Source organism: Aptenodytes forsteri, unplaced genomic scaffold (genome assembly GCF_000699145.1).
Source record: "Aptenodytes forsteri isolate BGI_AS27 unplaced genomic scaffold, ASM69914v1 Scaffold41, whole genome shotgun sequence".
NCBI lineage: Eukaryota > Metazoa > Chordata > Aves > Sphenisciformes > Spheniscidae > Aptenodytes > Aptenodytes forsteri.
The window spans coordinates 3,776,669-3,797,778 of NW_008796211.1; the positions used below are offsets into that span (position 1 = coordinate 3,776,669).

The following is a 21,110-nucleotide window of genomic DNA, read 5'->3' on the forward strand; positions in this document are numbered from 1 at the left end:
AATGGAAACAACAAGTGGAAAGTATCTGATCACAATTCAGAGAAGTATGAATGCATTTAAAATTCCTTCCTTTATATAGTTATCTAATGGTTATTACAGTTAACAACCACATTTTACTGACGGTCATAATCACAATACCCTTTTTCCCACCCAAAACTTCAGGACCAAATCCAGTGTGATGGATTTGGCCCTTGAAACGCTCACTGAAGCTAGCAAGAGTCTGGAGTGCTCAGCATTACTCATACCTGGTTTCAAAGAAACAGACCTTGCTTTTTTACCTTTAAAATGGTACCTCTTCTCTAATTTTTTTCATGTTTTTAATCCTTAAAAAAGTATTCAGCTGTTTGGTTTAGAAATATCAGTATGGCATCACTATCTTTCTTCAGAATCAGCAGTAGGTATCTTCGATTCACATGTACATCCCCTTCAAACCCCCCCCCCCCCAAAAAAAAAAAAAAAAAACCCCCCAACCCCCCCCAAACACCCCAAAAAACCCCCAAGCCACCCCAAACACTCACAAAATCCAAACACCTACAATGTGAAGATTTTGTTCCATTCTGGATTGAGGTTCTTGTAGACAGTATGTGTCAGCAGTCTGTCATTGTTCAATTCAACTACACAAAATGGGTCGCTTTTACCTATAAGAGAAAATTTGGAACAAAATTTGTGAACTAAGAAAACCCACCATGAGCAAGGTTTAAATAAAAATTAGTTGTTTTTTTTTTTTTTTTTTTCCTAAGCTGCATTGTAATTCCCTCAGGAATTAATTCAGAGAAGTCCTATGATCTGCATTATATTCAAGATGCTCATAACAGGCTGTTCATCTCCGTAATCTATCAACATTGAAAAGAAAAAAAGAAAAGAAAAGAAAAGAAAAGAAAAGAAAAGAAAATCATCATACAGACTTTTCTGATGAAAAAACAGCATGTTCCTAAAAGGTGCCAAGCACCCTTCTGAGACAGCTGAGAGAACTTTACTTTAATGGTGCCAATCCTACATTGACTGTAATGATAACATAATTAGAGCATTTTGATATGTAGGAAATGTATTATTCCATATTATTTGTAATAACATAGCACCTATGATACTTATCCAAAGATTACTATGCCCTACATGTTTCATGTTGTACAAATCCTCTCCCCAAAATCGAAAAGCCTTAAAGACAGCCTCAGATAAAAGCCCAGCACCAGAGAAAACGGGCAAGTACAATTAAACAATGAGACGGTATCAGCTGGAATGGTGGGCTGTAGTCTCAGCACAGCAGAAGCTCAAACGTGGTTGAGATTTTTGTATACATTAAAGCACAATGAAGTAGCTTTGCATATATTTACAAGAAGCTCCCTCAGCATGAAAGCCACCACAGGAGAAAGTATGAAGATGCTGCTTTGAAAATGTAGTATGTAGATAATGGAAGCGGTATCCCTAGACTGGATATGGAAGCTTTTTTTTTTTAAGCTAAAGAAAAAGAATGGGGAAAGGACGTGCGTGTGTGTGTGCGTGCGCGCCCCTGCATGTGAAATAAGCAGCTTATAGCCAATGACTACAGGTGAGCAGTGCTTAGATACCAAGCAAAGAGCAAGAAAAATCATCCCAACTGAAAGTTTAGGGAGAAGACATGAAACTTATACTAAGCTTTTTCTTAGATATCCATGAGGCCAAGGTTTGTATTTGGAAAGGAGAAGGAAAGCAGACACCTGAATCTCATGCTTAACATCAGTTTGCTTATGTAAAAAAGGATCTCTCCAAAGAGGGAGGAAGCAAAAGAAGGGAAGTGGTAACTCCAGAGTTTTGGGGCAACCTTAAAATTTCCTGGAAGGGTAAGAAGGTGTCGCAAGAAAGATCTGAGGAACAGCTATGATGGAAGGAGCAGCAACGAAAACATGAGGGGCACGGTGAGAAGACAATTGCAATAAAGAGGCAATAAAGGGAAGAAATAACGGTGTGGAGTAAATTAGTTAACTCGTATTTCAAATTATGACAGTAATGACAACCACTATAAATGCTGGCCAAGACAGAGAGATGCTATCCCTCCTACCTATTTTGATTTCCTCCAGTAATTGAAGATGAACAACATTTGCCTTTGGCACAGAATACAAGTGTATGCATTATTTTCATGTAAGGCTACAAATATCTAAGTAGAAAGCTGTAGAATAAATTGCTGCTCCCAGAACCCAAGGGAACTTTGATGGAAATTAACAACTGAGTTGCATACTACAGAGTGGCTCTTTCTTGTCTTTGGACTTTCCTTGGACAGCAAAGTGTTTGAAAGTTATTGAGTGTTGGCATTGGCCTTCCACAATCAAATCTAGCACACTAAGCAATTGTATTTCACAATGTCTTCAATAACTCCGTAATGCTTTGTCATGCATTATAAGAAGCCATAAATTGAGTAGCTCAATGGGGCTACATTAATGATATTAGGGAGGCATGTAATTTGTTTCATACCTTATACAAATGACAATGAAATCAATATTTAGACAAAGCTGTCCAGGGGTCACATCTCCCAAACTGCAGTATTGATTCAGACTACATCAGAGGTTAATGTGCATATTATTAACCTTAATGATAAAGAATAATTGTTTTAAACACATTGTGAATTACAGTTGGAGTTGATGTTTACCTTCTCTAGAAAACAATCTACCGCTGAATCTTTCCCATTAAACTTGAAAAATGATTAATTCATTAGTCAGCAGAGATGGATATATCACACATCTCAATGTTCTCCTACTTCACAAGCCTAAAAAGTGGTAGGAAACTTAAACAATTCATACTTATTTAAGTTCTTTAGGTTTCAGTGTTTGAAAAAGAAACACCCAGAAGGTAGTTAAAATAACAAGGCAGAACTGACACAGCAGGTGAGCTAGGTGATATTACTCTATCTCCTTTTTTTCAAGTATCATCAATCATATTTGCATATGATGGTACAACTTGATTTGTGCTTATTAATCATATATAGACACAGGAAAATGCACTGCAGTGTCTAAACGCCATTTTCTGTAAACAGAGAGAAGGTATTTACTGCATTCATTTATATTGAGAAGGTATTGACTGCATTCATTTATTTTCTGCATCTGTTGACATGCACTTTTTCAATGACTCTCCTTATAGACTTATATGGATATCAATCCACTTAAGAGAAAGCTAAATAATACATAACATCAATCACAGAGGTCCTCGATCAAACCAAACCGTTTTCAGAAATAGAAGAATCCCCCTCTCACACTCAACATTTCATGTCTCCTCCCCCCATAACTTGAAAACAATTAGAGACCAAATTTGAGAAAAGGCAATATTGTGAAATGGAACAAGGGAAGGCCCAAATATCGTGGTAGACAAGTAGAAGTTTCCTGGCTGTGAACATCTCTACTAAGGAATACTGTTTTTACCATATGAGGAGGCTATGAAGTTTCCATATGCAAAGCCCTTCACCATTGCCTATGGGCACTTCTTCCATATGCTAAAATACTCATAACCAAGCTGGGTATCTGAAAGGCAACACTCTTCGCTGACGTGCTAAACATATGGTATGTGCAAACGCTGTTTGGATACCAACCCAAATAAGCGAACATGATCCAGAAAGACAAAGCCAGAGCAAAGCACAAGTACTTGGTTAAACTCATATCCATCTGTCATCTTTCAAGTTCTCATTAGAAAGAATAACTGCAATTGTAACTCTCACTGACAGCCATGGCAACCTGCTGCATTGCAAGAGCCTTCAAAATAATGGGATCATTCCCAATGAAAGCCTTAAGAGAGCACTAAAATATGAAAAGGTGTTGTCCTCAGGTCTCCTTGGTCTCTAGGAGGACCAAGGAAATCCAGAAACTTACAACATATATTCATCACTATATTATTCAAAACCCACACCTTAAGCACAACACATTCTCTAATCAAGGCATCCTCAGACAACTTCTGTCTAGTTAATGCAACTAGCAATTTCAAACAAGAGCTAGATAAATGGTTTTCCTCATTTTTATAAAAAAGAACCACACGTGTTCAGAAAAGTATGTGCTGTCCATCTAGCAGTTCTTAAAGTACACTTAAAACCCTTCAATTAGACTTGTGCTTCCTAAGCTCAATTACATCATTCTAAATTATGTTGTCACCACAAGTACGCCTTTCACTACAGACTAAATCACAACTGTCATATATCACCGTATATCACCTGCCATACGTCAAGAAATTCTACCCAAATCCCTGTGTCTACTGAGGATCTTCCAACTAACTCCCTGCTCCATGCCTTTTGTAGGCCTCCAGCTACTGTTCAGTGACTTCAGAGGTACTCAACTCTATTGATCAGGAGGACATCCACAAACATCTTCTGAATACAGCCCTAAATGTGTGCTCAGTGCTGTGCAAAGAATAAGACGACCCACCATCCTCTTAAAGCACTTACACATTAAGAGCATGCTCCCAGCACCACTGAAAACAGCACTTACTATTTTGAGTAATCCCATGACCTCGGTGTGACTAATCACTATTACACCTAGCACTGTTTGAAGGAATTCGTGAGACAAGTAGGTAGTAAAACCAGTGAAGTACACCTTCCCACTGAGTGAAATTAGACCTGCAGTAAGAAGTAAAACAAATCTCATTAATCCATTCTGTTGCTGTAACGTCTCATGCTTTTTGGACTCTACTTATACAATCCTAAGGGCTCCTGAAATGACAGAAATAAAGTGCTAATCTACATAATATGCAAAATAATGTGGAAGGGAAAGCAGCTTCTCTTTTGATGGATCTCCCTCACCTTTTTTTCCCCTTTACCCATTACAGACCTGGACTACCTGAGAATGTCCCCTAGAAGGAATTCTATTTTGTAATGTAAGCTCCTACTGAAAAAAATTAAAGAACTACTTATCTTTTGAAGCTTCCCATTTTATTCATTATGCCACACATTGCATCTAGTCTGGCAGATATCCTTGTTTGTGCTATGCTATATTGCATTTAATCTTTAGACAGGCGGTGAGACGGGAGCACAAACTGAGATTATTTTACTGAGATCTAAGTATTTTATTTCAATCACCACTGTGTCCCTCATGTTGCACACCATACACACAATTGTTAAAACGTTAGTCTTTTACTTGTCACCTTACTTCTCAGAACTTCAGCATCCCTCTGGATGAACTGTACACCCATTAACTCAAACCAGCCCAACTCTACAACGGTGGTTAAGCTGCCAGAGAAGCTAACCAGGAACTAGAGAGGTCTTATTTGTTATTTGCTTCAAAACTCAAAGTCCCCCACGGCCCAGGAAGTCCTTCAGCAACAGACATAAAGTAAGTTTGGAGCTCAGATTCCTTATCTGGAGCTCAGAAGGTTGACAACTGGAACAACTTTTTTCTCCTGCGAGTATATAAACCACACTTTTTCATCATAGAAAAGAGACCTAAATGGTGACAATTTTTAATTGCTTCTCAAAATATTTAGAAGATCAAAACAACAAAAACTCAACCTCTCCTTCAGCAACAGACGTAAAGTAAGTTTGGAGCTCAGATTCCTTATCTGGAGCTCAGAAGGTTGACAACTGGAACAACTTTTTTCTCCTGCGAGTATATAAACCACACTTTTTCATCATAGAAAAGAGACCTAAATGGTGACAATTTTTAATTGCTTCTCAAAATATTTAGAAGATCAAAACAACAAAAACTCAACCTCCACACAATTTTAGCTTCTGAATTTTCCTGTCAAGTAGCTACAGCACCACATTGCTTAACAGTTTTGCTGTGTTTTTCAGTTGGAAAAGTTTGGGAAAGGCCCTTTCCATCAGTTCAAAGACCACAGGACTTCCACATTTGTAGATCAGCTGGATCGCTATGCTGGAACTCATCAGCAAGCACCAGACATGTTAGGTGGCTTGTGAACCCTTGTGAACTGATGTTCTAGGGCTGGTGGACTGGTCTCAGACACATGTCACTGCAGCCCATCTTCCAAGCTAGAGGCGAGCTGGACTCTGTCCAGTCTAGTGGGTAGCTGAAACAACAAAACGTTGGGCTTCATCTCAAATTCAACTCCGAAAGTACTGCTTTTTCACAAGAGATCGAATGACGTGACCAATTCAGGTGCAAGTATCTTTTGTTTGTATAAATATGAACTTTACCTGAATATTAGAGCTGTCAAACTGCAATATAGTATAATTCATATTTCTGGGCAAGTTAAACAGATACGTCCTTCAATGGTCCCTGAGGGGGAAGTTGTCCAATAAAAATTTTTGATTCTTGGTAGATTGTTTTCCCAGCAAAAATCCATTTCAGAGCACTGCAATTCTTACAAACAGGGACTTCAATTCAACATAATTGCACTTTTGTACTCGCTTTCTAGCTCCACTCGTACACAAATAGGAGTTTTTCTTGATGAAATGCTGTCAAAGTTTAAATTCACATTTCTTGCTTGCCACGTTTTGTACAAGTTAAACTGTGATGTCCTTTTATTATAAAACTCTATTAAATACATGGATTTGTCTCCAGAAAACTGCACATTATCTATATATTATTTGGTTAATACTGTAAAAAGGGAGACTTTAGTAAACAAACATATGGAAACATCCATATTTTATGCATTAAGATGACTCCCTATTTTAGACAGGAAAGAAACACCTGTGTACAGTCATAAACATTATGCTTTTCTGTTTTCAATCTTTGAAAATCCAGCTTGTATGAAAGAAAAAATCAGAAAGACCATCAGTCATTGTAGAATGACTCTTTCTTTCTTAATCAGAGCTGCCGTGGACTCTTATAAGGAACTACCATTGATGCAATTGCTTTTCAGTGTAGATGCAAGCCAAGAAGCGTATCGCAGACCTACCTGTCCCCTGGAAAACTTATTGCACTTCATCAGGATTAACTCACAAGGGACATCAGATAGCATGGGGCTAGCCCCCCGTGAGCCCTGTGGAGATACTTCTACCACGGCTACAGAAAGCATGCATTGCTTCGGTATATGTCCAGAGACACAAGTAATTTCCTAGTTTTGTTTCTTCAACAGTTTTCTCAGCAAAAGGAACCACATGGCAGGCTAAATATAGATTGGCATTTAACATTTACCTGCCACCGATCAGCCCATAAAGTTATATAAACTGATAGAAAGCCAACTCCAGCATTGGCTAGACCACGAACTGATTTTAAGCAAATCGCTAACTTTATTCTGAACTAAGTATTACATGAATTTCTGCATTGTTCAAATTACATTATCCAAACTGAACTAGAATCACAAAGACTACTGAAAATGTTTTGGATAGTTTAAAAATTTAATAGGAGATTTCAATTCCATTTCTACTTCTAAAAGTCAAGTTCACAAACCACAACTTCACAAAGTTCAACCAAGTTTAACGTGGTTGTGAAAGCTGAGATATTGTTTGGCTATTTCATAGGCTATTATGGTTCTCCCCTCGTGCTGGCCATGCCTGTCCATTACGGATCTAAGTCCCCACAGCCAAAAAAGGCCTTTATTTTTTGGGAAGACAAGACAGCCAGTTCATTACTCTGGGGGGCAGTGCCACTCATGCAGACGCTAATGTCACTAATGTTGTTCCAAGCTCCCTGCCAGCCAGCTGCTTGCAACAGAGCCGTCAGTCTGACCTTTGGCCAGGAGGAGGAATGGCTCAATAGCACAAGAAGCTGCCTTATCTAATGGATTAAGTACAGGACCCAAGCCAAATGCCAGCTTTGACAAGGACTTGCTCTGTCGGCCCTAGCTGAGTCAGTTAACCTTTCTTAGTTTTCCATCTTTAAAATGGAAATGATAATTCCTCTTTAACAGTGCTGCTGCAAACGTGTTACAACGGACTGGTATCATGAATGCGTGAGGTATCTTACCAGGCGACTCAGTGTAGTGCCACAATCATGTTAAACATTTCCACACAATATTTACAGAAAAAAAAAAAAAATGTTAATAACCACAAGCCATCCTTTCACTGATATATTTAATTCTAAATGTTATGGTTAACCAAAAATGTCTTTTAAATCCTAATTTTGCCATTACTATCCTAAAACTGCTACTTTCTTAAAAAAAAGTAGTTTTGCAGTACATGATATTGGCCTGATGTCTTCAGGCAACCTATGCAATAGAACCAGGTGAGATTTTATCTACCACAGAATACTGCCCATCTAGTAGATTTCCATACTTTGTGAAGATAATTCAAGTGTATATTGAAATCTGGTTGCACTAATTGACAGAGCAAATTACTTTTGGAACCATATTTCCAAAGGGCCTCTGAATTTATTCCTTCAATTTTACATGCATGGGCTTCCATACCTTTGTGAATTTAATGTTTGTGTACATCACTCTGACATTTCCTAGCATTTGAAGAACAATTTCAAAGACTATTTTTGCACATGTGGTATTAGGACATTTTAGTAGAACAGATTTTAGAAAACTCATTTACATTCTGCACATTTAGCCATCTTGGTATCTTCATCCTACTTTCAAGTACTTTAATCAAAATTTTAACATGGAATTTTCTTAGAAGAGAGGCTGAATTCCAGACATAAAACTGAAAAAGAAGAAAAAAAAATCCTGCCTCATTTCCTATGCTTAGTTTCCGCTCTTCAGAGGAGGAGAAGCCTGGAAAAGCTTTTGACTGTAAACCTAAATATCACTGAGCTCTTTATATATATACATACCAGGCTCTGAAATCACGGTACCCCAAAAAAATGCAGACAATTGATTAATAATGAGGTCAGAAATACAAATAAATTTACTTCTAATGAAGACTGGAGACACAGTAATCAAAGTGTTAAAAATTCATTTCATGCACATCTCATTTGCCTCTTAGCTGATATTTATCACATAATTCTGTGAGAAAGTAGAGGCCTAAGATGCTCCAGATAAATGTCTCAATTAATTGTACAGAGGTAGCCCTCTTTGAGCTGAACCAGAGCTGTGAGCTCTTTATTAAAAGCACTATTCTGTAGCCTGTAACCTTGTTCCTTGACTCCTCTCTAGTTTCCAATTTAAACAAGTCCCCATGCGGCCCGCTCTAAAGGGCTTTGTCTCCCTGTCATTGTTAAGAGAGCCGAGGCATCCTGGAAGTGTGAAATCAGACCTCATGAGCTGAACGGTTCCCCAGGGAACGCCGGACCGCGCAGAAGGTCAAAGTCATGGGCTGGACCATCTGAAAGCGTCTGATCGCCGGTCTGTGACACAGCAAGTGGGGTGGGGGCAGGGGGAGAGGGGAGCCAGGGGGCTAGAATTGAACACGTCTTAATTAAAGCCCAAAGACAGCAAAACAAACTGTTTTCTAGGCAGGCCGTCACACGGAGCTTGGATTTTGCTCTGCTAATGAATCTGAGTTGCTAACTATTATTCCTTAAAATAATAAGACTTTCGCTGAAGTTGATCAAACCTGTGGCACATCTTTTCCCACCCTGCTTGCTTCTCGTCAATAATAAGGCAGAGGTTTTGAATTTTATTTCGTGGTACAAGGAAAAGGAGGAATGCATCTGCCCCAGTAAAGGAGACGCAAGCACTGCCTGCAAAGCCAGCAGCCTTCCACCACGACCCACCTATACCTAACTTTGCTGCAGAAGGAATACGCTTACCTGACTATTGCCTAAACTGGCACCATGTCATGGTGAAGGCTCTATTGCTTTCCAAAACTCATACGGGTTAGGTGAACAGAGTATGTACTAATTTCAGAGGCCAACTGGCACAATGAGTCCATTACACTTCACGGTTTACTGCACCATCAGAGTATTTCTTCACGTAAAAGGACGTCACTGTAGGCACACACACTGCTATGCCGGGGCTCCACAAGCAGCCGAACCCTCGAGAATGTCTGCCTGTCTTCCAGAGGAACCACAAGTGAGCAAAGATGTGGGGAAAGGGGAAAATGTAAGTTCCTTTAGGTGAGGATTTAGGGAGAAAACAGCCTTGCACTGAAGAGCTAAAACACAATAGAAGATTTAAATGAAACTTTCTTCTCAGGAAGAGAAGGAAAAAGTAACCACCACACTCAATGTCTTTCCATTTGTTAGATTATAGTTTCAAAGAAACGTATTAAAAAACCCCGTATTTTCCAGGAAGGGGTACTTGTGACTACAGTTTCCAACAGAACATAATTTTGCATTGGTGGAAGCCCTAAAATTGTGTTTTGACCATGGAAAGATGCTGTTTTTCTGGGGGAAACATCCTCATAGACCTGGCAATTCTCTCAAAGGCCCCGGTCCTGGAAGATGCCCTATTTTTCAGCTCTCCCCAAAACCAAGGTGAGCTTTCAAACACCTGCGGGGAATCTCTCAACCCCTCTGCGATCCTCCCTTTCCTAGACTTCCGTGCAAATAGGCTGAGTGAGGAGAAGTCTCACTGTGTTCTTTGCTGGGGTATTTTTAAAACCCAGTTATGGCACGTTTGAGCAGCGCCCCATTTTCAAACTGGTAGTGCCCACTTGCTCCCCTGCCGCAACTTCACCAAAATTTCAGCCCACCCTGGCATCTTGTTCAACCCATGTGTATGTGGGGGGGTTGTAAACTGAGGACTGAACCACTACCCTTAATCTCTCTCTTTTTTTAAAAAAAATCTGTACTAACCTTAATGATTTGAAGTGCACTGTCCAACACCGGGCTATTGAGATTGGAGAAAAAACTGCCCTCGACTATCAACAGTTTGTTAGGGGCTTAGCTGAAGTGACCTACTGTAATAGCATTCAGCTGAACAAGGCTATGGGCTTTCTGTGGAAAGGAGAAGAATCGAGGGTTTCATTAAAAAGTAATTGGTGCTTTTTACTCATTCATTCAACGGGAGTCTCAATTGCTCTTTATTCACAGAGAGTTAATACAGTATTACAATGCTGCTCAATGAATGTATGGTAACAAAAGAAAAAATTCACATTTTGAAAGGAAAAAAAAAATCCTTGCAACTGTAGTAAGATTGATGACTACTTAAAAGATTACAGAAATCTTTTTCCGTCTATGCTTATGCTTAATGATGGAATATTAAGGATTTTTAAAATCCATTCAGCCCAAACTAATAAATTTTGATTTATTACTTCACATGAAAAGATTCCTGAAAGTGAAATGGGATATGTTCAGCAGACAGGAAACAGAGCAAATCACACAGGTACTATACAGGTGTTTCACTACTTTTCAGACTCAGGGGAGGGCAGAAGATTAACTCCGAATAAACTATATAGTAAGAAGAGCAAACTAGTCCTCAGCTTTTACTCACACACGCAATCCTTAGTCATGTAAGTTATACCACTGATGACAGTGCTCTCCACACTGACTCATAAGAATTGCTCAGTTGAATAAAGGTGGAGAGTCAAGTTTTATATGATTTTTGCAAACATGATTTATTGACAATCACCAAATAACTACTTTGAGTTATTTCTAAATATTACTATTCAAAGATTAATCTGAAATGAATGATCCGTACATACCCATGAGTTACTAAAAATAGCTATAAATTACTACAGTAGTTAATAAAACCCCTCTGTCCTCTTTTCAAAATACCAGATGTTTTTGTCCAATATATACAATGATTTCTGTAATCTCTGGAATGCACAGCCATCTTACAAAACATATCTGCCGTATAAATGTTTTTTCTTGCTAATGAACAAATATGCAGGACATGGGAAGGTATTGAGTGTTCTTTCCTGTCTTCCTGACCATTGTTCTAAATGCAATGTCTGAAAAATTTTGGTAGCTCTGTACATCTTTAATTGAATCAAATGTATTTCCAAAAATTTGTTCAACCAGCACAAATGACATGTTGATCTGGAAAAGCCGAAGACTGAACGAGGTCAGGGACTGAATTATCCCATTTGCCCCTGAATAACTTAATCTCTCTCTCTGTTCAGACCACATTGGATTATAAGGTCAAAGCAGAGTGAGGAATCTTTAGAAGCATTTCTCCAACCTCCCTGAAAATAGAATCTGTTATTTTGCGTGCCACAAATTGGATGATCAGTTTCAGCAATAAAATGTTTGCTCTGTTACCTTGTCTGAGAAAAAAAAAAAAATACTGGTACTCATGCTAATTTACAAAAAACTATTAAAAAGTGAGTATGTTGCTATGTATCTGCATCTGCTCCTGTAACAGAACATTTATGTCCAAATTGCAGTTAAACCAGCTAGATTAGTATAGTTTCTTTTTTCTTTTTTTTTTTTAAAGCAGAGATGGTTATTTTCTGACACAGAAGCAGTTCATTTTGCTCCATTCAACTTGTGCAGTGTGAAGGTGATGTACTTACAGGAGGTAAGTTGGACATTTCTGGAGAAATATGGTCAGTATGGCTCAAATACTTTTTATTTTGAAAAGCAAAAGGTTAAATTATCCATTCAGCTTATATCACATAAAATAGAAAATAAAAAAAGATATTCTTATGTCCCTTCTTAAACAGATAAGCAGTAGTTACAGGAAACTGCATTTATTTGAAATGTCTGAAACCAATAGCAGCCTTGCTAAATACGTGGTAGATATCAAGCGGTTCTTTTGGCAACAACTTTAAATTAGTATCTAAGTCTAGCACCTTTCATTTGCCTTGTCCTCTGGAATTCAGCTTTAATTTGGATAATTTTGGGTATTTTTATCTACTAGAAAAAGAAGTATTTTCTATGCATTTTCTCCAGGACCTCTGATGCAGAAAAATGTGTATTTCACCATTCTGAGAAATAACCTACATTAGAATGACTTACTGCCTTGCTTACAAAAGTTTTGTTTGTTTGTCTGCAGATTTTTTCCTTAATGAGCAGAAGGTGAGACTGCACAAACAGACAATAAACTTTAGATAAACTTCTGTTTTAAACATTTTTTTTTCACTTCTAAAAAGGCCCAGTCTTACTACGGGATTTACTGTCACAGAAGCTAAATGAATCCTTGCCTGTGACATCAGCTGCCATCAATGCTTCTGCCCTGATGACCTTCACCTGAAGAAATCCCACATCCTTCATGTTATGGAACATCATCGTTGGACTCTAAAAAATAATATAAAGAAAAGGAATTCTGAATTGCAAAAAAGACAAACCAAAAGCAATATGAATAGTCTCCTCCCTAACCCAGATATAAGTCAGTGTAATTCTAACGTACTCATACTTTTAAATATTATTTTACGAAGAATGTACAGTTGTCAGTGTTTCTTACAGTATTTTGCAACTTTAACTTACCAATGAAAAATGCAAAGGAAAAATTAGAATATGAATGATTAAATATAACACTAATTCTACTGAATTAATCCCCTAATATTACATGAACCACTGTCCATCAAACTTTTAAATGATAGCAGTGTATTAAAAAATTAATACAAACAATAAAACACTTCCTCTCCCTGAATACTTTTGTGAGATCTATGTTCAGATTTTCCCTTTGATGGCTCCAATAATATTTTGAACAGTGACTTAGGGCCAATATTGTTTTTGTTGTAGTTGACCATTATACGCAAGCTTGCATATAGCATGTATGCATATATAAGCTTGCAAATAGCTTGCAAATAACATGAGCAAAAACAATCAAAAGAGGATTATAGCAACTTAATAATTTTAATCATGTGCAATAATTCATGATCATGTGCAAAAAAGATCAAAAAAAAAAGAATTAAAAGATGGTTCCAATTCCATGGCAGAAAGCTCTTACTATAAATCATTATTTAACATAAATTTCTGCAGTATATACATAAAATAAAAAGAGGAAAAAAGAATTAAAGAGTAGACTAACAGTTGCATTTATTCATCCAACATAGTTTTAGAAAGCTGCTTGGAAAGGGTGTTCTGTTGCTGCACTTTTTTCAAATAACTAAAAGCAACAAACTGGGAGTATTGCACCAGTTAGGTGTAATATACTAAAATTCTCAAGTCCTAACTTCGAATGTAATTTAAAAGTTGCAGAATTTCAAACGATAGAGTATCGAATGCAACTTTGAATCTGCAATCAATTAATAACATTCATTATAGCATTATCATTCAGTTTTTAGATAACCTAGGGGAGGAACTCCAAAAGAGGAGACTAAAATTAGATTTTCAAATCCATTTAAAATCATATATATATATGTGGCCTAAATTTTGGTTGGTTTTGCAAGTCTTGTTCATAAATACTAGCACATACCTTTATTTTGAAGTATTTTAAAATCTGGACTAATGCATTTAATGCCTGTGACCTTTTCTAAAATTTTAATGTAGTGCAGGTGAAACCTTTTCGACTGCTTATGATAATGTCCAGATTTCTAGGAAACGCAAACATCAGGTAAAACACCAAGTCAACAATTCTTTAATGTATTATGAAGGCAAAATCGACTGTTATAGAAAACCAGAATAAATAACATCACTGATCTGAAAACCACAGGTGCTGCTTAAATGAAATATTAAATGTCAGCTTGCAAAAACTACAGTATGTTTATGCATAGATAACCTATCCATTAAAATTTTAGACACGTACTATGCATCCCTGTCTTTTTATTAATAAGACAATTCTAACAGTTAAATCACACTGATATTAATTTCACAAGCCCCAGCTGACCATTCACTGTTTACAGTGAAGGTTTGGCCTTGGCATGCTGAACTGAGGAATCCCGTTCAGTGCAGTACCCTACATGCTGCATACATAGGAATAAACGCATGCGTGTTACACAGGGCAACAGTTAATAATTTTTTATCATTTTTAATATGTTCATCATCAGAAATACGGCTTAAAAATACTGATGGTCAACTTTAATCAGCACACACTCACCCCCCTGCTTATGTTCTTACAAGCTGAGGGTGGCAGAGACGGTGTTACAGACAGCACCGTCACAACGCAAAAGCGTGTTGGCACCATCCCTCATTTATTACAGTAACGATCAAGGTTTGGAAGCTTCTTATCAGAACTGGTACCACAACAGAGATAATTCTGCTCTAATACCATGATGAAAGTGAAAGGATTTGCACAAATGTTTCCACATTTTACCCAAGTTTCCAAATGACGGAAACAGACACCAAGGTGCAGAAAGAAAACAAAGCAAAAACCCAACACAGAGCAAGCCAAGCGACTGCCCCCCTTCCTGCAATGCCGTACAGTCCCCTTTTTCCAAATTTCATCCTGCTAAGCTCATTCTGCAAAAAGGCACCAGTGCTGTATTTCACTGTGCTACCTTTGTTAGCATCCCGAAGAATAATTATTTTTGAACTTTTAGTTCCAGCAAGTCAGCTGGCTTAGATTAATTTACTGCACATCGTGACTGCGGAGACTGCTGAAAATGTATACAATGCCATGGCAGAGACTCTGGGAGAAGCAAATGACTTTAATACCTTACTTTAAATACATAACTTTAAGTAATGATTTATCAGATGATATTCTGTCTTCTTATTTATGATTATTGTTGAAGGCCTCAAAACCCGCACAGTTTCTGAAGCCTGAAATTTCCATAGCAGAGGAGTCCGTGATTTGCTGTGAATCTTTTCAGCCCTCAATAGATGGGAAAAGATTGAAATGCTCTGGATATGAGTCCTCTTTATTTTTTTAATGAAAGGCTGTATAATATATTTTCTGTATGGCTGCAGCAGCTGTCAGGGAGAGCATCTCAGTTCAGCTCTATTATGGGAGAAGCAATACCCCATCCTATGGCATCGAGATACACTGAGGGGCCAGTACTGATTGACAGCTTGTCACCATGACGTCTTATTCCATCTCTGTTATGGAGAAAATTAATGTCACACCACCAGCCTTATGACTCGCTGTCATCTTAGAACTGCTCACCTTTTATCAATGCTCTAAATAACATTTCAAGCCCATCGTCTCACGGTGGACAATCTGGTCAAGGGACATTAAATCGGATGACTGTGAAATGTCATAATAAAAATGGAATGCTAACAACTTCTTCTCTAAACTAGCTCCTCTGGTTTTTAAACTGTGACAAGGGGGACCGTGGGTTCAGCACACCCGTTCTGAAAAGGTCATACAATCTCTCTTGGTCTGTACCCATTAATGCGCCCCCCTCCTCACCCCAAAAGGAATTAATCTTTTCAGACAATTGTGGTAAAATAATGGTTCAAACAGTAATGCCTGTTTAATTTGTAAGGCTCTGATGTTCAGCTACAAATGGTTAAATGACAGTAATAGAGTCATTTTCCAAGGCTATTTGATCTGATGGCAAGGTCAGCTCATTAACTGTTTTTGGCTGCAGAAAGGGTGCAAAATACATTTCTCAAATGGACGCTAGATTTTTCAAGAGGATGAAAAATAACCCCCAAAACCCAGCCACTCAATGGGGAACAGTATATCTTGCTAATTGCATACTCTTTCTTTGTATCGGTTCTGAAGTACAGATATGAATACCAAAGACAAATCAAACATCAGTGAAAATAAGCTATTTGAATTTCGTTAATCCTTGTAATTTCTTTCTGCTGCTGTGCACGGGTCATTTTAATAAAAACAGTAAAATTTATCAAAAAGGTATATTGATGCTACAATTTTCAAAAACACGTAACGAGAAATTCATGCCTCTGCAATATGAACATCTTCCAAAAATATAAATGTTTTCAAATGCATACAGTAATGTAAAGAAAAGAAAAGACACATATCCATGAATATGTAAGAAACAGAAATAAATAAATCAATCTTACACCACATAATTATGCTTTACACTGGGGACAAAAAATTGAGAATTTAGGAAAAATGGTTAATACACGCTTGTAACATGTTTCTATACTGCTACTAAATTATCAAAACCATAAATATCACTTGACTGCCATAACATCACACACAATAATCCACAGAAATACGGTATTGTTGCACTTGGTAGCAAGAAGTATGTCACCTCAAAAACCTATCCATCAGAAATTTATTATATTTATAAAGATCTATTCTAAGAACCACAGACTGCCTTGGTGGATTCCAAAATGTGCAATAACTCTCTTAATTGTAACTATTTTTCAAAGATGGTGCACAATACCTTAGCTCTCAGTTGGTTTAGGAATATTATGTTTAGCCTCACTAAGTCACCTCTATTAAACTGTGTTTATGATAACGCTATTGGTGTATGAGTTGTACAAGCATTAGCAGACAGCTGATTCAGTGGAGATAGCCAGAATAAATTTGCTGAAGCGCACATCCTGCTAATCTGTTTGAAGAATATTGTACAGCATTAGTACTAGCACTTCATGTTATCTGCACAGCCTGATAAGGTACATCTTTATTAAATTCAGTTATTGAAAGGATGTCAGTCATGGAATAGGAATATTTTAAAATCTAAAAAAAATTAAGCGGCTCTTTGTTAGTCAGAGCTTGGTTTAATGGCTGAGTGTCTAGAGAAGCCTTTCTAAACACCTGGCAGCATTGTACAATAAAAGCTTTGTAATTTTAAGTGGAAATAGCTTTTTATTTTTTTCTTTCTCCGTGTGTAGTGAGACAGTTACTTTTAGTGATTTAGGTATTAGCAAATGCTGGAGTAAGAGCTCCCCTCTCTGTTGCTTTGATAAAACTACACAGATTCTGTGTTGTGAGGATGCTGGGAAATGAAAATAATTTGCTTCAGAATATTTTGAAATGGAAATATTGTTTAAAACAATTACTTTGATGATGCAAAATACTGCTCCAGCCTCTAATGGGCAGACAAAAAATAAGTTTTCTTGCCATTTAGTAGATGCTCAGAAAAAAGCCGAAAACTATTGGCACCTCAAACCATTTGGCATAAACACTCACTAGAAACTGTACAGTCACTGAGTGACCCCTTAGTTTTTTTGTGCTTGGTAAAAATTATCTGCAAGGCAGTAAAATTAACTTCTTTATGTCACATGATCATATCAAATAGCTGAATTACTGTGTAAAAAATACCTTATTGTATAAAGAGGATTTATAGCATTCTTGACGTTACCTGTACCAGCCGTGATAATATTAGTAAGTAGTTTAAATGATTGTCATTGGCTGAGCGTGATAAGGATGTAAGGGATGTATTTAGATATCCCCCCCCGATACTTATTATTTATATAAGCAAACATTTTGCAAACAAAGGGCAAAAGAGAAGAACTCCATACATATCTCTTCAGTATCTCCTCTCGCTCCTTCTGGTCCTCCAGGGAGTTGACGGAGAGGTCAGAGATAGTGACTGCAGCTGAGGCTGTGAGGGTGACCAGCAACACCAGGCATCCCTCTCCCTCCTCCAGCGGCATCTCCAACTTGTGGGTTTGTTCTTTACTCAGGGTTGAGAGGTCAACCTGGCACCTAGAAACGAACATTCTCCATCAGCATGTGGTTCTCTTCACATCAAACAAGAGCACATTGGCTTACTTGCATTCAGCTGGACAAAAAACCACATCAGTAGAAATTCCTTCCCAGCTTCTGGAAGGATTTCTCTTCAGCTTCAACCCGTGCTGCTCGCTTGTTTTTTGTTTTTTTTTTTTTGAAGCTACGACCTGTTATGCATATGAATAATAAATATTAAAATGAACGTACAGACACTAGAAACAAGGTTAGCTAATACAGCTTACTCAAACGCAGTCAACGAGAACGCTGAAGACCCAGCTTCAGATGCAAATTGCACTTTTTAATTTTGAAGCTCGACCTGTTATGCATATGAATAATAAATATTAAAAAGAACGTACAGACACTAGAAACAAGGTTAGCTAATACAGCTTACTCAAACGCAGTCAACGAGAACGCTGAAGACCCAGCTTCAGATGCAAATTGCACTTTTTAATTACGCCTCTTGTATAAACACAAAACGTACTTTTTGATGTGAACGTTTTTGATACCATTCATCTAACAACAGTAAAAATCCTCTCTCAAAAAAGAATAAATCTGTGTGGACTCAATTGTGATGGAGTTAACATGACTGAGCATAGAAAAACCTGACTTGAGCACCACCCAAAAGGCTCAGCTCTCTTGCAGTAAGCTGTGTGTGGCTCAGGGTCAAAGCTTCATGCAGGCATCCAGGATAAAATTCGATGCTGCAGCCTCTATATAAGAAGATGTCTCACGTTGTAATGAGCAGGGACTGCTTATAACTGCGCAGAGTGGCTGAAGCCAATCCACGCTGCTTGATCCCTTTCTGAATAACCCTGGCTGTACCATACACTGAACTAATGAAGAATGGCTCCATACGTGCCAGCCAGCAGAAATAGCTTTAGAACATCTTTAAAAATAAAAGGTATGGCATGGAAGGAAAAACAGTATCACTGCTAACAAAAAGCTGACCATAAGCTTTTAATTAAAACAAGAATACCTTAGGCCTAGTAAATAGTCTGTCCACAGCTTAGAAGTCTTAATATTTTAATTTGTATAATTCACAAGTTTCAACTTTCCTAGATTGCAACTCTGAGCATGTCTAGAAATTCAATGCCTGTGTCAAATGTAATGTCGGCTTGCACTGCACAGGAATTTCTCTGAAAAACCACTATTTGGAATACTTCTACTTATAGCATCCCCCAGTAATGTTTTGCCAATTCATTACTCTACATAAAAATAATAACAATATTGAAATAAAGTAAATGAATATATTTTATATATCATTAAGCCACTGAATACTCTACTTTTAATAGCGATTATTTAATGTGACAAGCACATGTTCTGTGTGCCACTCTCACTAAACTAAACATCTAGCAAACTCTTTTCATAAAATGTCAATTGATTTTGAAGAGAAAGATAATGTGGTGACCGCAGGGCCAATAAACTGAGAAAAAGGTGGCAGACATGAATAAATAGGCATTTAAGGACAGGAAATAGCCAATTATGAGAATAAATGCGGCCTCATAAAATGGGCACTGTGCTATCACAGGCAGATTAGATTTGCTACAGGAAAATTTCCTTTTAATTTTTTTTTTAAACATTTACTGTCTGTTGTGCAGCTGTCAAAATTAAACTACTGCAAAGCTCATACAGTAACAAGGTTCAATTATTATACAATGAAAAAAAACTGACATAGCATTCTGAGCTAAATGTTTACCTTTTATTTTGAACGCTTTGGATGATAAGGAGCGAGGAATGAAAATAACAACAGTAAGGAAAGACTAAAGCTGTTGCTGTCAGTGCAGGCTGATGGTCAATACAAGTTTCATACAGGTACATAGGATGTCAAATTTTTATTTAGGCTGCAGTGAGGAGTATAAAGCCCTCCTCAAGATAACAAATATTGTAATCAAGCGTTCAAAGCTGGAGTAGGTTAAGATGCCCCTGGTGTTAAATATTCTTTGATAAATTATTTCAAAACAGATACCCCTCAAAAATACGTCTCTGCAACAATATTGCGACTTTAGCCAATCATCATTGAAAGAACCAGTCTAAACTCTCGTAAAGTCAGTAAAAGCATCAGAAAGTCATTATGATACAGGTAAATGCAGAAATAATCCACCCCTCACTCAAAAATAGGCAACAAAAGCTACCCCCACTAGAACAAAAAACCCCTACATCCATCAGAAGACTGCAATGACTGTAAAATTACAGGGTTTACAGGAGAGCTACAAGCTCCAAGTTCTCCAATTCTTGAAGTTACAGCACTTTTGCAACATTAGTAGTCCATGCTATTTTTTATTGAGGCTAAAAGAAGCAACTGACAATTCGGTTTTACCCATGCACCCTTCCTGCAGCCATAAAATATTCCTAATAGCACCACATCCAGAACAGATTACCTGAGAAATACGTCTCTATTGTCTGCTTGATAGATCTCCATAAACAGCCTGTCACCAGCTTGTTATTTCCTAAAATCATACAAAGGGTAGGGAGTGATCTGGAAGCTTTTTCCAGTGAAAGCCTTAACCATTTTACAGGAGAAATATCCTCTGAAGGGCCCTCAGATAATTTGATAAAAAACTAGGGTTATTCCATTAAGGAGTGTCAGCGTTGCACTTTATGGAAATCCAGGTTAAGAGCGTCTCTGTGCGTACACGGCCGGGTGAAAGCACATTTCTCACTCTGCGCCAGGTCCCCTCCTCTGGCCTCGCAGGAGGTGCAGCTCGCATGTGTCTAACTCGAAGGTGTCGAGGCTCGAGGAGCATTCAGCGTGAGGTGAGCGCATCGGCGGCACGTGCACTTCAGTCGAAAGACGAGACTTTCCAATTTACAGACAGACAATTTTTTTTCCATTAATAGTTGAGTTTTTCTTAAAAAAAGAATCAACTTTTTTTGCTCTCACACCAAATTTTCCTGCAAAAAGTTAAACCATTTTTTGTTAGACCTACTTTGCCCTCACCAGATCTTTGCATGGGACCAGAACA

General features: G+C 37.7%; 1 protein-coding gene across 1 annotated transcript in view; it reads right to left on the reverse strand.

Annotated features, from left to right (window-relative positions):
• Positions 1–21,110, reverse strand: part of MCTP1 (multiple C2 and transmembrane domain containing 1) — a 177,847-nt gene that overhangs the window by 100,042 nt on the left and 56,695 nt on the right. The window contains 3 exon segments of the mRNA XM_019474378.1: positions 536–638; positions 12,818–12,911; positions 17,937–18,123. Of these exon segments, the coding sequence (XP_019329923.1) occupies positions 536–638; positions 12,818–12,911; positions 17,937–18,123 (384 nt within the window).